The following is a 15,811-nucleotide window of genomic DNA, read 5'->3' on the forward strand; positions in this document are numbered from 1 at the left end:
GCTTGAAGGTCCTCCGAGAACCATCAGATGGGGAGGTTATCCACTACACCTCTCTACTATCAAGATAATAATGGGAGTGGTTCAGTTAGGGGTGTAGGAATTTAGGTAGATCACAAGATGCCAGGCCCCTTATGCAGGATCCTCTCAGTAGGAAGCCAGATAAGATTCCCCTTGTGTTTTACAACTGTGACCAGTCAGGTCACCTTAAACGAGAATACCCTATTATTTCTGTTAAGAAGTCTCATTTAAGTTCTGTGTACTTACCTTCAGAACTGCCAATAATGGAGTCCGATAGTGTAATCAAAGTATGCCTAGCAGGTCATTATTGCAAAGCTCTGTTAGATACAGGAAGTGAGCAGACTCTGATTAGTGAAGACTTTGCCTAATCAGATATTGGTACAGGCAGGCAAAGTTAACGTGACCTGTGTTTATGGGGACAGCAAGATTTATCCAACTCCTGAAAGACCTATTCAGATAGATGGGCAAGAGTATATTCTCACTGTTGGGAAGGTAGCCAAATTACCCTATCCCATAGTCTTGGGAAGAGATATGCCAATACTCTTTGAGTTGTTAAATCATTACCAGTATCCTGACAGTACTAGTCTCACACATGGCCTTTCTGACAGCCACCAGGAAGCAATGGTAGTAAATAGGTCCCAACGCTCACATTTAAATCCAGGGCGGGAGGAGCTACCATTTGCTGGGGAGGTGGCCAATGAGGGTAAGGGTAGGAAAACTCACAGACAGAGACGTCAGGATAAGGTGCGTGGAACTAAGATAGAATTTGAACTAGCATTGCCAGAAATAGGTTCTGATCTTTTGTCAAGTGACAGCAGCATATAACAGAGAGAGAATGACACACTCAAGAAACTATATGAGAAGAGTTTGGATGAGTCTACAAAGTTTTCTGTCATTGGCAAGGAAATGTTTGTTACTAAGGGACAGCTTTTGTACAGACACACCTGTTTTGGTGACCAGTTGGTGGCACTAAAAGGTTTGAGACCCACAGTGTTGCACCTGGGACACTCAATTCCCTGGTCAGAACACTTAGGTCAGACAAAAACGTATGCCCGCATTGCTGCATGCTTTTACTGGCCCCAAATGTACCTTGAAGTAATAGACTACTGTAAAACATGTGCAGAAAGCCAACAGACCGCTTCGGGGAAAAAAGGTGACAGGGCCCCTTTAATTGCTATGCCAGTGATAGATGAGCCCTTTTTACGTATCGCCATGGATGTTGTGGGTCCCTTGAAATGGAGTTCATCCGGCCACCAATACATCCCACTTATAGGAGACTATGCCACTTAAATATGTGGAGGCCTTTCCCCTCTGAAAAGTTAAGAGCCACCAGGTTGTGAATTGTTTGATACAGTTATTTTCAATGGTGGGAATTCCCTGGGAGGTGGTTACTGACCAAGGAAGTAATTTGACTACTAAGTTTTAGAAAGAGTTTTATCGTCTCTTGGGCTTTAAGGGAATACAAACCAACCTCTACCACCTACAGACTGATGGCCTGGTTGAGAGTGTTACGACTACCGTCGTGTGTGGGTTGGGATTGTGCTTTTGATCACTGTTTTTCTGTCTGCTCATTGTGTATTCAGATTAGCCTGTGCCATTTCCCGACGGTGATTGGGGGAAGCACACCTGTTCCCTCTCCTGATTGGCTGCACCAAGGCCTCACCAGGTATATAACAACCAAGATGCCAGTCGTTTGTGGGGAGCAGGACAGCAGGGCACCAGACAGCGGATCCCCATCACCTCCAATTTCCAACCAGCTGCATGTTACTTTGTTTGGACTGCTTAGTTCTGTTTGAGAAGTAGGGTTGGACTGCCGATTTATTTTTTAAGACTTTTCTCCTGTTTAATTTAGTTAGGAAGGGTAGATCCTGTCATTTGTTTTTCTTTAAGGTTAACTATTATTATTTTGCAGAAAGGATCATTTGGTTTGTTATTTTGGCCTTAGTCCAACCTGAAGCGAGGTCAACATATTTTCTGATATATACTTAGCTAGTGTAAATAAAAGCCTGATTTTTTTTAGATATTTTAACTATTCGTCTGTGGTTACTTGGGACTTAGGGAAGATGTGGCCCGTTCATGTTATAGGTCAGGCCCTCCTACACTGAACGTAACAGAGAGCTTCAACAAAACCCTGAAAGCCATGCTCTGCAAGTTTGTGTCCAGTACTGGTGCCAACTGGGACCAGTGACTTCTGTTCCTGCTCTTTGCCTACAGAGAAGTCCCCCAGGCTACAACAGGATTTTCCCCCTTCGACCTCTTATATGGAAGTCATATCAGAGGACCTATGGACATGGGAAAGAGAGCAGCCAGCAAAGCACGTTGGAGTTATATCTAATGTGCTGAAAATGAGAGAAAAACTGGAGCAGCCGGCTGATTTGGCACATGATAATATTGCAATTGCACAGGTGAGGCAGAAGAAGGGCTATGACCGGAAAAGTAAACAACGCACTTTTCAGCGGGGGCAAAAGGTGTTGTTGCTGTTACCCAGCTCTGAGAGTAGCCTCCTTGCCAAGTGGCAGGGTCCATTTGAGGTTACTTGTAAAATGGGACCGGTGACTTATGAACTTGATAATGCATGACATTATCAAGTTGTTGTCTCCCAAAACCGCACCAATTCCCCAGTCTAGCTACAGAATTCCAGCCACCTTAGTCACCCCACTCAAGAAGGATGTAGACACAATATATACGCATGGGCATCAATGAACATTGTACTAGTCAGTAGTGTAGTCCGGTAGTACTAGTGCCAAAGAAAGACAGTCCCAACATGAAATTTTCTATAAACCTCATCAAACTGAACAGTCTGTCTGCTTTTGATCCTATGTCCCGTGTAGATAAATTGATAGAGCGGTTGGGAAGTGCTACATATTTGACCACTCTTGATTTGTGTAAAGAATATTGACAGGTTCCCCTTACAGAAAGAGTAAAGGACATTACAGCCTTCAGATTGCCCTCTAGCTTATACTACTTCACTGTGATCTCCTTTGGTCTACATGGAGTAGCAGCAACATTCCAAAGGCTCATGGACAAGGTTTTGAAAGGGCCTGAGGCCTACTCTGCAGTCTACATCGATGATGTCATCATCTACAGCTCCACCTGGGAAGAACATCTGCAGCATCTCTTGACATCTTCCAACGCATTCGACAGGCTGGACGGGTGGTCAATGCCAAGAAATGTCAGTTGGTGAAGTCAGAGGTCAAATACTTGGGGTATGTAATAGAGGGGGGCCAAATACGTCCACAGATAGACAAAATTGAGGCTGTTCAATCTTGCCCAACACCTATGACCAAGCGGCAGGTACGGTCTTTTCTGGGTCTAGTGGGGTGGTATAGGAGATTCATTTTGCAGGCAGAGCAGCACTACTTACAGCACTGACACAGAAATCTTGTCCGAGGAAAGTCAAGCGGACATCGGATGCAGCTTTTCAGGACCTCAAACAGTGTCTGTGTCAAGATACGGTGTTACAGAATCCAGACTTTTCATTGCCCTTTACACTACAGACAGAAGCTTCTGAACTTGATCTTGGAGCAGTGTTATTACAAGGGAAAACAGGGGACCAGAGAACGGTACTGTATGTGAGCCACAAGCTCTTCCCCAGAGAGACAAACTATTCTACTATTGCAAAGGAGGGTCTTGCTAACAAGTGCGCTCTTGACACACTCAGTTATTACATCCTGGGAAAAGACCCAGAGAGACACACTATTCTACTATTGCAAAGGAGGGTCTTGCTAACAAGTGGGCTCTTGACACACTCAGTTATTACATCCTGGGAAAAGACTTTGTTGTAGAGACTGATCATCGTGCCCTCCAATAGATTCATAGAATGAGAAATTCAAAGGGATGAATAGCACTATTAAGTACTGTGCTGGAAAAGACAATGTGGTGGCTGATTTCCTGTCCCGCAAAGGGTTATGAGGGCCAGGACTTAAGGGAGAGTAAAGCCAATATGCCTTTACTGCTAAAATGTGTCAATTATTATTAGTCTAGTTTATTCTAATTTCCACATGGTCAGCACCTCCCCAAACATTTGTTTGCTCCACATGGCCCAACTTGAACATTTCAAGATTGCTAGGCCAGCTATGCATCACAATTGTTTTCAGTTTGTACCAACTTTTATTGCCTCATATGTACATTTTATTTTGTTTACAAAAGACACACAAAGTACCTGATTTAAGGATTTGTTTAAATTCATGTCAAACACATGCATGTGATACGTAATGTTCTGGCATAATTCTTCAAAGGCTGGTTTCAATGATCATTTTATCGGGAGGTGAAAGAGACTGGAGCATACCACTGTGAAAAGGGTATGCTTTTTTGTTAAAAAGTATATGCTTTTGTTACAAATGGTGCAGTTTGAGCAGGCTGCTAACTGCGAGTGGTCGAATTACGTGTAATGTGGTTTTAAATTGTTTTTTGTTCACTTTTGTCACCAAAACTAAGGGCGAGTTTGGGGTTATGTTCCTTTGATAGGGCAGTTGGTCATTACCAATAGTATAATGGCCCTGGCCTAAAGCATTTTAGGGGAATTTTTGCCTGACATAGCTCAAGGTGGAGGTTGTTCTGAGACAGTACATGGTATTTTTGTTGAACTTGTGAGATAGAAATAAAAGGAAAAGTTTCATCTGCATCCTTTTGGTTTGCTCATTTCTGTGCACCTGGACCTAATCAAATGAACTTGTTTACAGCCACACACGTGGATACTGGAATGACTGGAACTGTATAAGATCAACAGCACACTAAGAGCTTTCATTAAGAACTCAATGAGAATGTGGAATACAACCCTTGAGGCCAACTCCAGGCCAATTGCCGAAGGTAACATCAAGTGTGGCACATGCCAAGGGGATGCACTATCACCACTGATGTTCTGCATAGGCCTGAACCCCCTCAGTCAGATCATTGCAAAGAGCGGTTATGGATACCGATTCTGAAGAGGGCAACAATCAGCCACCTCCTCTACATGGATGACATCAAGCTATAGGCCAGTAATGAGCGAAGAATCGACTCACTGATCCACACCACCAGGATCTCCAGCGACAACAAAGGGGATGCCATTTGCATTAGACAAATGTGGCCAGATGGTATCGAGAAGAGGCAAGATTATCAGAACTGAAGGAGTTGACCTATCAGTGGGGTATGATAGGAAACATCCAGGACAGCTACAAATACCTTGGAATCCCACAGGCTAATGGCAATCATGAGGAGGCTGCAAGGAAGTCAACCACAGCCAAATACCTCCAGAGAGTAAGGGAAGTCTCGAAAAGTCAGCTGAATGTTAAGAACAAGGTCCAAGCCATCAACATGTATGCCCTTCAGTCATCAGATACCTTGCTGGGATCATAGGCTGGTCAAAGGAGGAGATAAAAACTACAGATATCAAGACATAAAGCTCCTTACCATGCATGGAGGGTTTCATTCCAAGTCCAGCACCCTGAGGCTGTACACTAAGCGGAAAGAAGGAGGTCGAGGACTAGTGAGCATCAGGGCCACTGTCCAGGATGAAACATCAAAAATCCAAGAGTACATCAGGAACATGGCCCCAAAAGATGGACTGCTCAGTGAATGTCTCAGACAGCAGAAACCTGAAGAGAGAGAGGAGGAGGAGACAACTTGGAGGGACAAGCCCCTACACGACATGTACTACCATCAGATAGAGGAAGTGGCTGATATCATGAAGACCTACCAATGGCCGGACAAAGCTGGACTGATGGACAGCACAGAGACACAAGAACAGGCCCTAAGTACAAGAGCAATAGAGGCCAATATCTACCACAGTAGATCCGACCCAAGGTGCAGGCTATGTAAAGAATCTCCAGGGACAGTCTAGCATGTGGTAGCAGGGTGTAAGATACTAGCCGGGTCAGCATACACGGAGAGGTACAACCAAGTGGTTGTGATAGTGTACAGGAACAAAGTGGTTGAGAACAACAAGGCTAAGATCCTGTGGAACTTCAGCTTTCAGACTGACAAACAGATCCTGGCTAACCAACTGGACATAGACGTGGTGGATAAAGAGCTGAAGACAACAGTCATGATAGATGTGGCAATTCCAGCTGACACCAACATCAGGAAGAGGGAACACAAAAAGATCGAGAAGTATGAAGGGTTGAAAGAACAGCAGGGACTTATGTGGAAGGTCAAGGCTAACGTGGTCCCCGTGGTAGTAGGAGCACTGACTAGAACAACATCAGTCCAGAGGTGCGCAGTCCTAGGAACAGCTAAGATACTGTGCATAACCCTCAGACTCCCAGGCCCCTGGTAGAGGACCCGAGCTTGAGAATGACACATAATTGCCACCCTATAAGGGTGAGAGGGACATTTTTTACACACACATACACACACATACACACACACACACACACACACACACACACACACACACACACACACACACACACACACACACAGATACATACTGCATATACTGTGTATATATATATATATATATATATATATATATACATACTGCATATACTGTAAATATATATAATATATATATAAACTAAACATTAGATATTTTTAAAACAACCGAGTTACCTGTGAGGTTGGCTCTGTCAGTCCCTCTGGATGGACAGTTCTTGTGTAGTCTTTCTAATACATCCTGTACTCTGCAGAACTCTTTCTGGAAATGCTTACGAATCAGTTCACTCTGCAAAAACCCAGGACCACTACAATTACTCCAGTAGCAGGATGAAATGACAACTATAGTGCATACAAGTTCTGTGACGTTCCATTCCACAGTTACATTACTTAGTTTTGCATTGCTAAATTCAGTCTTCTTTATACTAGTAGCCATAAGAGTGACAGTCATATTACACATGAATGCATTCATTTAGCCCCTTTATGCACAAGCCATTCAAACCTCTTTAACACAAAAAAGGTTAACCATATTAATTACCTTTTATTTGATTTATCATTGAAGTTTTCTTTGCTACATCTTTCAAAATCAATTGCTTCATCGTTCATTTTGTTTTTGTGTTCAAGACTTTTTTCCTTTTCTTACTTTATTGACTTTTTTTTTTTGCATTATTACACACATGAGCCAATCACAGTGATGATACAGTTTGCTACAAAAAGTGATGATCAAACCAAATATGCTGGTTTCAAGCAGATACGTTTTTCAAAAAATTAACCTTATGTTTGTATTATGTATGTCCTTATGAACGTAGGCATTTATATACAGATAATAAATAATTCATTTTGTATAAGAGATGATTTTTTTGGAACAAGCAATACTTTCATAATACTTTAATATTTTGCCACATTTTTCATATATGACAAGTTTCATTGATAACTTTGATATTGAACACCGCCCCCAGCATATTGTACCAGAGTACCGTTGGCCACTTTGGTGTTCTTTACTTACTTGAGTAGTTGCGAATGGTCTGATATATTGTCAACTTTAAATACTACAGTTAGATCAGTCAGAAGTTATTTTTCCCAAGATACATATTTTCTTTGGTAAAACAACCTAAAATTAATGCCCACATGTGTACGATGCAAAGAAGCCTTGTTGAGATTCAAATTATATTACAGTTAAATAGGTATGAGCAAGAAATACAGTATGTTCTCAAGAGCAAACATTTCCAAAGAGTTCTTAATTCCCACAGTGAATACATTTGGAGATTTATTATTTGTGTAAAAGTGACATACAATTGCAAAAGCTAGGTTTGTTCACAAAATAAGATGAAAAATAGAAATAATGATTTGCTATTAAATGAACATCAAGGATATAAAAGATACCAGCTGTCTAGAATTACTGGGTGAGCATTTCAACCCTTCATACTCCTCTCCATCCAGTCCCAAGCATTATCTTTTCCTTTTAACTCTCCTTGTGGTTTTCTTGTGTGCCTGTGCCACTTTCTGCTCTGATGACTCTCAGTGCTGGAGTCACGAACAGAGAGATCAGTAAATGTCTGCGTGTGCCGGAGTGGGACAGGGACAAGCTCCATTCTAGCTGCAGTCTGTAGGGAGGGGCGGGAAGTATGTGGGACTGGCCAATCACAGAGCGTGAAAACAGTCAGGATGATTTTCCTTCAGTCCGATCATGAGTATTAACGGGTCTTATTCATATTGTACTCGTCAAAAATGCGTTATCCGTACCGGATACTCGTATGAAACGAGTATCCGGCTCAACCCCACTACATATGTAATGACTTATCAACAATTCAGCTTACAAGCAGTCTCTTGGACCCTAATGTGTTCATAAATCAGTTACTGTCTACCTAAACGTTCCTTTTTCTCTAAAGCAAACTAATTTTCACCGCGGGCCACATCATAATGGCTGTCCTCAGAAGGCCAGATGAAACTTATAAATGTAACTAAATGTAACTTGTAGTGTGAAATAAATATAATTACTCATTAATATTAACTCTGAATTTATTACTTATTCACATTACAAACATTACAGGTGCACAGAAAAAATCTGGCTACAGCATGTCCTGTATTTTGCGTATCATTTGGCCCATCGAATAAAGAGGCGCAGTCTAAATTATGGAGTTCATTTCTGTACTCAAACCATACACAAGGTGCACCTTATTGTTCGACGCATGCTAGAACAAGCTAACGGGAAGCAAAACAGTGACTCTGGTTGAACTGTATTACACAATGTATTTCAAATTCAAAAAATACACATTATTTATATAAAAAAATACACATTATTTTTAAATATGTTTATATTATATTTTTTGATCAATCTGTGGTAAATCCTTCGAAGTACTCATCTTTGGTGTCTGAATTGAACAGCTCGGCAATATCAGCATTGCTTTCGGATTCCGTCTCGTTTCTGAGTTGCTGCCCAGTAATGATGTATGCTTTTGCGAAAGCTCGGACAACAGTCGAAGCAGACATGTTGTTCCAGGCATCCACAATCCACTCACATATTGTGGCGTAAATCGCTCAGCGCTGCCTCCTAGTCTCTCATCCATTGTTCCTACAACGCACACAGCTTAACTTTAAACGCTATGTTTATACCAACGTCCAGTGGTTGGAGTTCCTCCCAGGATGATGGCAAGCTCCGAGTTCAGTTGCTTCACATGACAGGAGAGATGCTTCTCCCGGCTGTTTGTTTTCCAGAATCTATCGCTCCAGCTTGTCTTCCAACTTCAGCCATCTTGCCTTGTTGTCACAGAAACTAAATTTAATTTTCTTAACCTGGCGCAGTTGATTCTCTTGCTTCCTCCACTTTCGAACCATAGTTTTGTTGATTTTAAATTCTCTCACGGCTGCTCTGTTACCATTCACAACGCGTAACTGATTCCTGGAGTTGAAATTGCCCTTCGTAAGCATGTCTCTTTGCTGATTCTATTGTTGGGGGTCAAACAAATGTGGTACCTCCCAGAGGTGTGCCGGACAAAGCCTTGCGTCATGTTGTCTAATTGGTCTATCGCTGCCGGCATACGTAGTGATGTATTACGTCCTATGTCGGTGGAAAATGGTGGATCTGGCGAAGCGCTGACTAAAATTGCACAAAAACATTTCTACAGATTTTGGAACTGTATGTACACATTAGAAGCTTCGTGAGGCGCAGGATTGACCTTTGAGAAAATTGAAGTTTTTTAAGCACACCTTATGGTGCCCAAAATACGGTACGTGTGTGTGGCTTGGTTTTGATGCCGGTGATGATCACATCATTATTGTGAGCGTTCAGCTTCAAATAATCCACAGAGGCAACAATGCATTGGTCTTTTTCTTCAATATCTTTGCGCAGCTGCTTTACATCTTCCAAGACCTACCTTAACTCTTCAAGCAACCCGTTCTCTGACTCCTGTTATCTTAATTAGAGGAGCCTCTATCTCATCAAGCCCCTTCACTTTTCCTTTTCCCCTTGTCATTTTAGAGACAGTTACAGCAGGAAAATGGGAGAAAGGAGGAATATGTTTTCTGAAAGCTGGAATTATTGACAAAATTTGGAGCAAATCACTTCTTGATAATGCATTTTAAGTTTTCCTGTCAGGTTTTTGAAAATTTCAGCACAAAGTATGCACTAGTCAAACTTACAAATGACCTTAACTGTCTTTAAACACACTGCATTAAGTTAATTTAAGTCTTATTTATCAGACAGAACTCAATTTTTAGATGTCAACAACAACTCTTCTGTCTAAGAACTATTGTTAGCTAGAGTTCCACCAGCATTAGTATTGGGGAATTTTGTTTAATTTTGATTCTTAAGGTGTCAGAAAACATGATAATTTACACTGTTTTAAAAATAATGGATTTATATTACTCTCCAAGTGCTATCTCTCCTGCTGTAGATTATATGCATTGGCTTTCAGTAAAATCCAGAATATCGTTGAAAGTTCTCCACTCACCTACGTAGCGCTAAATAACAAGGCTCCGACAAATCTGAAGGAATTAGTGTTTTATCACCCAACTAAAATGCTGTGTTCGCAAAACTCTACTGGTAGTTCCCAAGATCTCAAAAATTAATCTGGGATGAAGACCCTTCAGCTCTCCTGTCCTTCACGAATACTTATTCATAAGGGACTTGAGAGCATTTCTTAAACCTCAATTAAAATGTTCTATTTGAAACATAAAACTCAATTTAATATAAAATTACAAGTGGAGTTGCACTTTAAACATGATGGTGAAAGTGTGACTTGTTACCTGGCCTCCTGCATTGAGCTGCTCCCACAGATCTCCATGAATGGCACTGGCCTCGTCTTCTAATGCCTCAAACTCCATGCGAATAGTGGTTAAAGCCTGAAACATTAAAAATATGCAGTTATGCTGAACAAAAAATGTTCTAATATCTATGTCTATGTCTGACACCTTTTGCCTATATACAGTATTTTACTATAAGGCGCACTGGACTATAAGGCGCACCCTCAATAATTTGTTTGTTTTATAATTTATTTGATATATAAAGTACACCTGATTATAAGGAACACGCCATAAAAAATGAATAAAATTTATTTGATAAACTGCAAGCGGCTGTAGTTGCGCAATCCGTCCACTAGATAGAGCCGCGCTGCTCAGACAGTCATGATTGCATTCATGACTTCCTGACTACCTTTGAATGGCCCCTACTGTTATGTCAATAAGCCATTCTGAGCCTCATCAAGGAAACCTGATCACTTGATCACTTTGCCATCTTAGAAAGAAGTCAACAAGCATATTAAAAAACCATACATTAAAAACTGGTTAAATTCATTAGGAGTGCAGTCAGTGCGAACAGAGCGGATTATTTCCTGATCTGAAGTTCGAAGCAGATATTTAAGCTCCGACGTTCGTCTTCATTTATTAATTAAATATTGTTTCGATTGATCGGTAGTCCAGTCGGAGTAGAGGTGCAGCTATTTGCTGCTGTGTGTCCTAAACAATTTTTTACCTAGCTTTTAATGTCAGGCTGCTAATCTACTGGCAAATATGACGCTGTTTTACTCCTAGACCTGACTTTAACGTCGGTGTCTCACCGCCGTGAATCTCACAGCACGTCCCTGCAGACAGAATACACAAGCCTGAATGCGCCCCTCCGCCGCCCGCCCAGAGATATCAACTACATTTGCAACTCAATTGTAGTACAGTAGACACCTTTGTCTAGCAGTGACTGCTCTGAAATTTCAGAAAAGGCTGGAAGATCAGCTTTGAGGGTCTTTCATTCACCTTTATGCCAGTTTCTCCGTGTGTTTCCACAGACTAATAAAATGGGCCGTCATTAGATTCCACATGACAGCACAATGGCATTTCTTAGACCAATTAAGTTTAAAGTGGGTTATTTCCGATGCCAAATAGTTAGGAAATACTGAGATCAGTCAGTCAGTCAAACTTTATTAATAGAATTGTTGAAAGTTCCTTATGTTTTGCTACGTAATCACCGGTGCTCCTGCAGCTCAGTCAGAGCCGGGACTTCGGTGACGCCCCTTGACTACCGTTGTTAGGGGGCGTAGGCCCAAGTGCCTTGTGAGGGTGCTCGTCTGGTGGCGGAGTGCAGCATGACTGGTGGCCAGACTGACTACTTTTTTTCAGCGATCATGTTTTTAACCAATATTAATATGAATATTAATCCATATATAAGACGCACCGGATTATAAGGCGCACTATGGGTTTATGAGAAAATTTTAGGCTTTTAGGTGCCCCTTATAGTACAGAAAATACGGTACTTTGGCATACTCAATTTAGATGTCTTTATACATTTCTCGACATTGTGGTTTCTTGACATTTATTTCTAAATATATGTCAATTATTTTCTTAACAAAGAATACACAGCTGTATTATAACAGATAAAAAAAATGTCCAACCAAAAACAAAGGACGACAAAGTTGTAACAATATAAAAAATTTTACTCTTTCAAGATATAAAATAGGATATGATAGATAAGATTCTGAATATTTTCCATGGTGTCTTACACCAGAGGCCTGAGAAAGCTCTCCTCTGATGGTGATGAGCTGGTTCTGCAGGGAGCCCTTTTTTAATTTCAGTTTCTTCATGCTTAAAGGCTGGTTATCTTCCCGCTCTATCTCTTGATGAGTCCAGACTAGTGCTTCTTCTAGGCTTTCCTAGGAGCAGTAAACAAGACAAGAAGGACATTTTTTGTACCACATGAGTGCTACTTCCTATTTTTCTGTAATCAATAGTATAAACATTTCAGTTCGCTACTTTCATTTTCAATGATTCATAGTACAAAGAGTCTGAAAGCAAAAGAATAATAATAATAATAAATAATAATAGTAATAATAATAATACAGTGCGCCCTCTTTACTCGCGGTTAATGCGTTCCAGGGTGAGTAGATTTATGAAGTCACAATTCTCTAACATGTGGTTTTTAAGCGTTACTTGTGCAGTTATGGCAACAGTAAAAACAATTCACACATAGAATAGCCATTTAACCTCATGTCAGATTTTTTTTTAACCTAAAAACTGCCTTTCAACCAGTTTCACTTAAATTTAAATAACTGAAACTCCCCAACAGTCAGCTCACAGGAAGTCAAATATTGTAATCTCCCCACTAGTCGGTTAGAATGTAAAAATATTTTGAATGAATCATTAAAAATCTCAAAACAGAAATCCAGCTGCTTCTAATTCAGTAATTGCAGTTTCTTTCTGAAAAACAGTAACAGAAATACAATTTAATAATGTGTTTTGTATTGTGAATAACATTTATTACCTTGTCAATTTTCAGTCTATGGACAACAGCTTCATGGTCTTTCAGAATTCGGTTCTGCTCACACAGTCGATTTAAAAGTTTCTGTAACAGAAAGATGAATGGGAATTCTATTTATATATATATATATATATATATATATATATATATATATATATATATATATATATTTCTACATGTGTACACACACACACACACACACACGCACACACACACACATAACACACTCTCTTTTTCTCTCACTGTCTCTCACCACCACTTAACTGCTTGTTAACGCAAATTTCTAGTCAGCCATGGCAGCAACTCAATGCATTTAGGCATTGAGACATGGTCAAGACAACCTGCTGCAGTTCAAATCAAGCATTAGAATGAGGAAGAAAGGTGATTTAAGTGACTTTGAACGTGGCATGGCTGTTGGTGCCAGACGGGCTGGTCTGAGTATTTCAGAAACTGTTGATCTACTGGGATTTCTACACCCTACCATCTCAAGGGTTTACAGAGAATGGTCCAAAAAAGAGAAAAAAGCCATTGAGTGGCAGGTCTGTGGGTGAAAAGGCCTTGGTCTAAGAAGACTGGCCAGGCCGTTTCGACAGCTGATAGCTCATTTGATAACTCAAATAACCACCTCTTACAACCAAGGCACGGGCATGATGATGTGAAAACATCATGATCAGTGTAGTGTTCCAGGTGGGGATAAGTTTAGGGGTTTGACTCCATGTAAGCTAGTCAATTTCCTCAATTAAAAATGTTGAAATACTGTCATAATTAAACTAGATTTGTAAGCAGTGACAATGCAAATTTAAATATGTTCAAGGGTGTGTTCATATACTATAATTTTGACTTTTGTAATATTTTGGGGGGAAAAAATTCATCCAGATGATGATTATCATTATTATTATTATGATTAGTTTTATGTTTAAAAGATCTTATGAGTAAGACTAAATTAAGGACCATGATGACTTCTGGTATGGTGCAACCGGGCCCCCACCCTGTAGCCAGGCCCAGGGTCGTGGATCAAATGTGAGCTGGACTGAGCCCAAAAGGACAATGTGGTGGCCTGACCGCTGGTGGACTTGCCACCCACTGAGGGAATGCACGGGACTGATGTAGTGTGGATTGGGTGTCAGTTGATGGTGGGAAAACTACAGGCCGAACAGAGGTTCAGAGTACCTGGCCTTCTGGGGGACGTAAACACTTAATAGTGTGTTTTGGACACTTGGATGAAGACGGGGGAATGGCTGTCAACCAATCACCACCTGGTGCTCTGGTGCTGAGTTGATGGGAATGTGTGGCAGAATCCTCTGTCAATGTAGTCATCAGCTCCCACTTCTAGGAAAGCTTGTCCCTGATCCCAGAGGAGGCTGAGGTCAATGAGTCCAACTGGACCATGTTCTGCATCTCCCAACTTATTGAAGGGGCTGAGGCTATAGGTCTCTGGTGCCTGTGCCAATCCTAGAACCCGGTGGTAAAAAACCAGAAGTAAGTGATGCCATCAAGCTGAGGAAGAAGTCTAACAAGCCTTGTTGATTTGTCGGACTCCATAGGCAGCTGATAGGTAGGCCAGGCAAACTCTGGCCCAAGCAGTTATGGAGAAAAATAATTGGTCTGTGAGGAGTTTAGGGAGCTACTGACCACAACTGGGGATGTTGTTTGGCAGTGAAAGGAATACTTCGAAGATTTCCTCAATGCTGGTACCATGTCTTCCATGGAGAAACCAGATGGTGAGGTCTCAGGGGAGGACTTGACTATCACCTGAAGCTGAAGTCCTTGGCGGCAGGGCACCCAGGGTGGATGAGATTTGCTCTTAAGTATCTTAAGTCTCTGGATGTGCAGGGATTGCTTTGGTTGTGCCCTCATTCTTTGCCATTATTGTGTTCCAGAAACCACACGCGATTAACGATTTCCGCAATAGAGTGACAAACTATTTATCTTACTATGAACAACAATGTCATTAACAACAACCCAGATACAATCGGTAAAAATGAGCTTCCGCCATAGGGCGAGGAGCCCAGTCACCAGGGAGCAGCTCGGAGTACAGTCGGTGCTCCTCCATATCAAGAGAGACCAACTGAAGTGTCTCTTGGCTGGTCTGAAAACACTTTGGGGTCCCCCCAGAAGCACTAGAGGTGGTGTTTATGGTGAGGGAATATGGATATGTCCATATGTTGCCTCCACAACTCAGCCACGGAAAAGAAAACGGACGGATGAACGGACGGATGGATGGATAGCTATATGTTTAGATATGTGCCATTGTTTTCTCTTACACTGGTTTCGATTTCATTGAGTTTCAGTGTGGGATGTAACTCTCTTCCATGGTTATCATGGAAACAAGACATCTGTGGAAACAAAGACTGGACAAAAGATATAAGAGACAAACATCAATAATGGTAATAATCACAATACATAGGCGACTTAAACTTCAAAGTCAATATGCATTCTGTTACTTTTAATGATCCTGTGAAGCAAAGTTGATAGTATCAGTATGTTTGACTAATTATATTAATTTGATCTATTACTGATTTCACATAGAAGTCTGTTTCAACCACATGATAAAGAGGTCCAATGTCAATAGCATATGAACAGTGTGTGTTCATGGAGACATTGTGAAATCATGCAACTATCATTGCAGTTACTGTACAATTAAAAGTATTGATTCAGTTCTGCTGCAATGTACAACCTAATGAATTCAGGACAGAC

At 41.1% G+C, this 15,811-nt stretch overlaps 1 protein-coding gene across 1 annotated transcript in view; it reads right to left on the bottom strand.

Annotated features, from left to right (window-relative positions):
- plekha6 (pleckstrin homology domain containing, family A member 6) overlaps positions 1–15,811 on the bottom strand; it is a 70,316-nt gene that overhangs the window by 26,202 nt on the left and 28,303 nt on the right. Inside the window, exons 6-10 of the mRNA XM_068314383.1 lie at positions 15,379–15,465; positions 13,118–13,198; positions 12,360–12,509; positions 10,618–10,713; positions 6,550–6,661 (exon numbers count right to left, since the gene is read on the bottom strand). Coding sequence (XP_068170484.1) covers positions 6,550–6,661; positions 10,618–10,713; positions 12,360–12,509; positions 13,118–13,198; positions 15,379–15,465 — 526 coding nt within the window. The remainder of the gene's footprint in view (positions 1–6,549; positions 6,662–10,617; positions 10,714–12,359; positions 12,510–13,117; positions 13,199–15,378; positions 15,466–15,811) is intronic.

This window comes from Antennarius striatus, chromosome 5 (assembly GCF_040054535.1).
Source record: "Antennarius striatus isolate MH-2024 chromosome 5, ASM4005453v1, whole genome shotgun sequence".
Lineage (NCBI taxonomy): Eukaryota > Metazoa > Chordata > Actinopteri > Lophiiformes > Antennariidae > Antennarius > Antennarius striatus.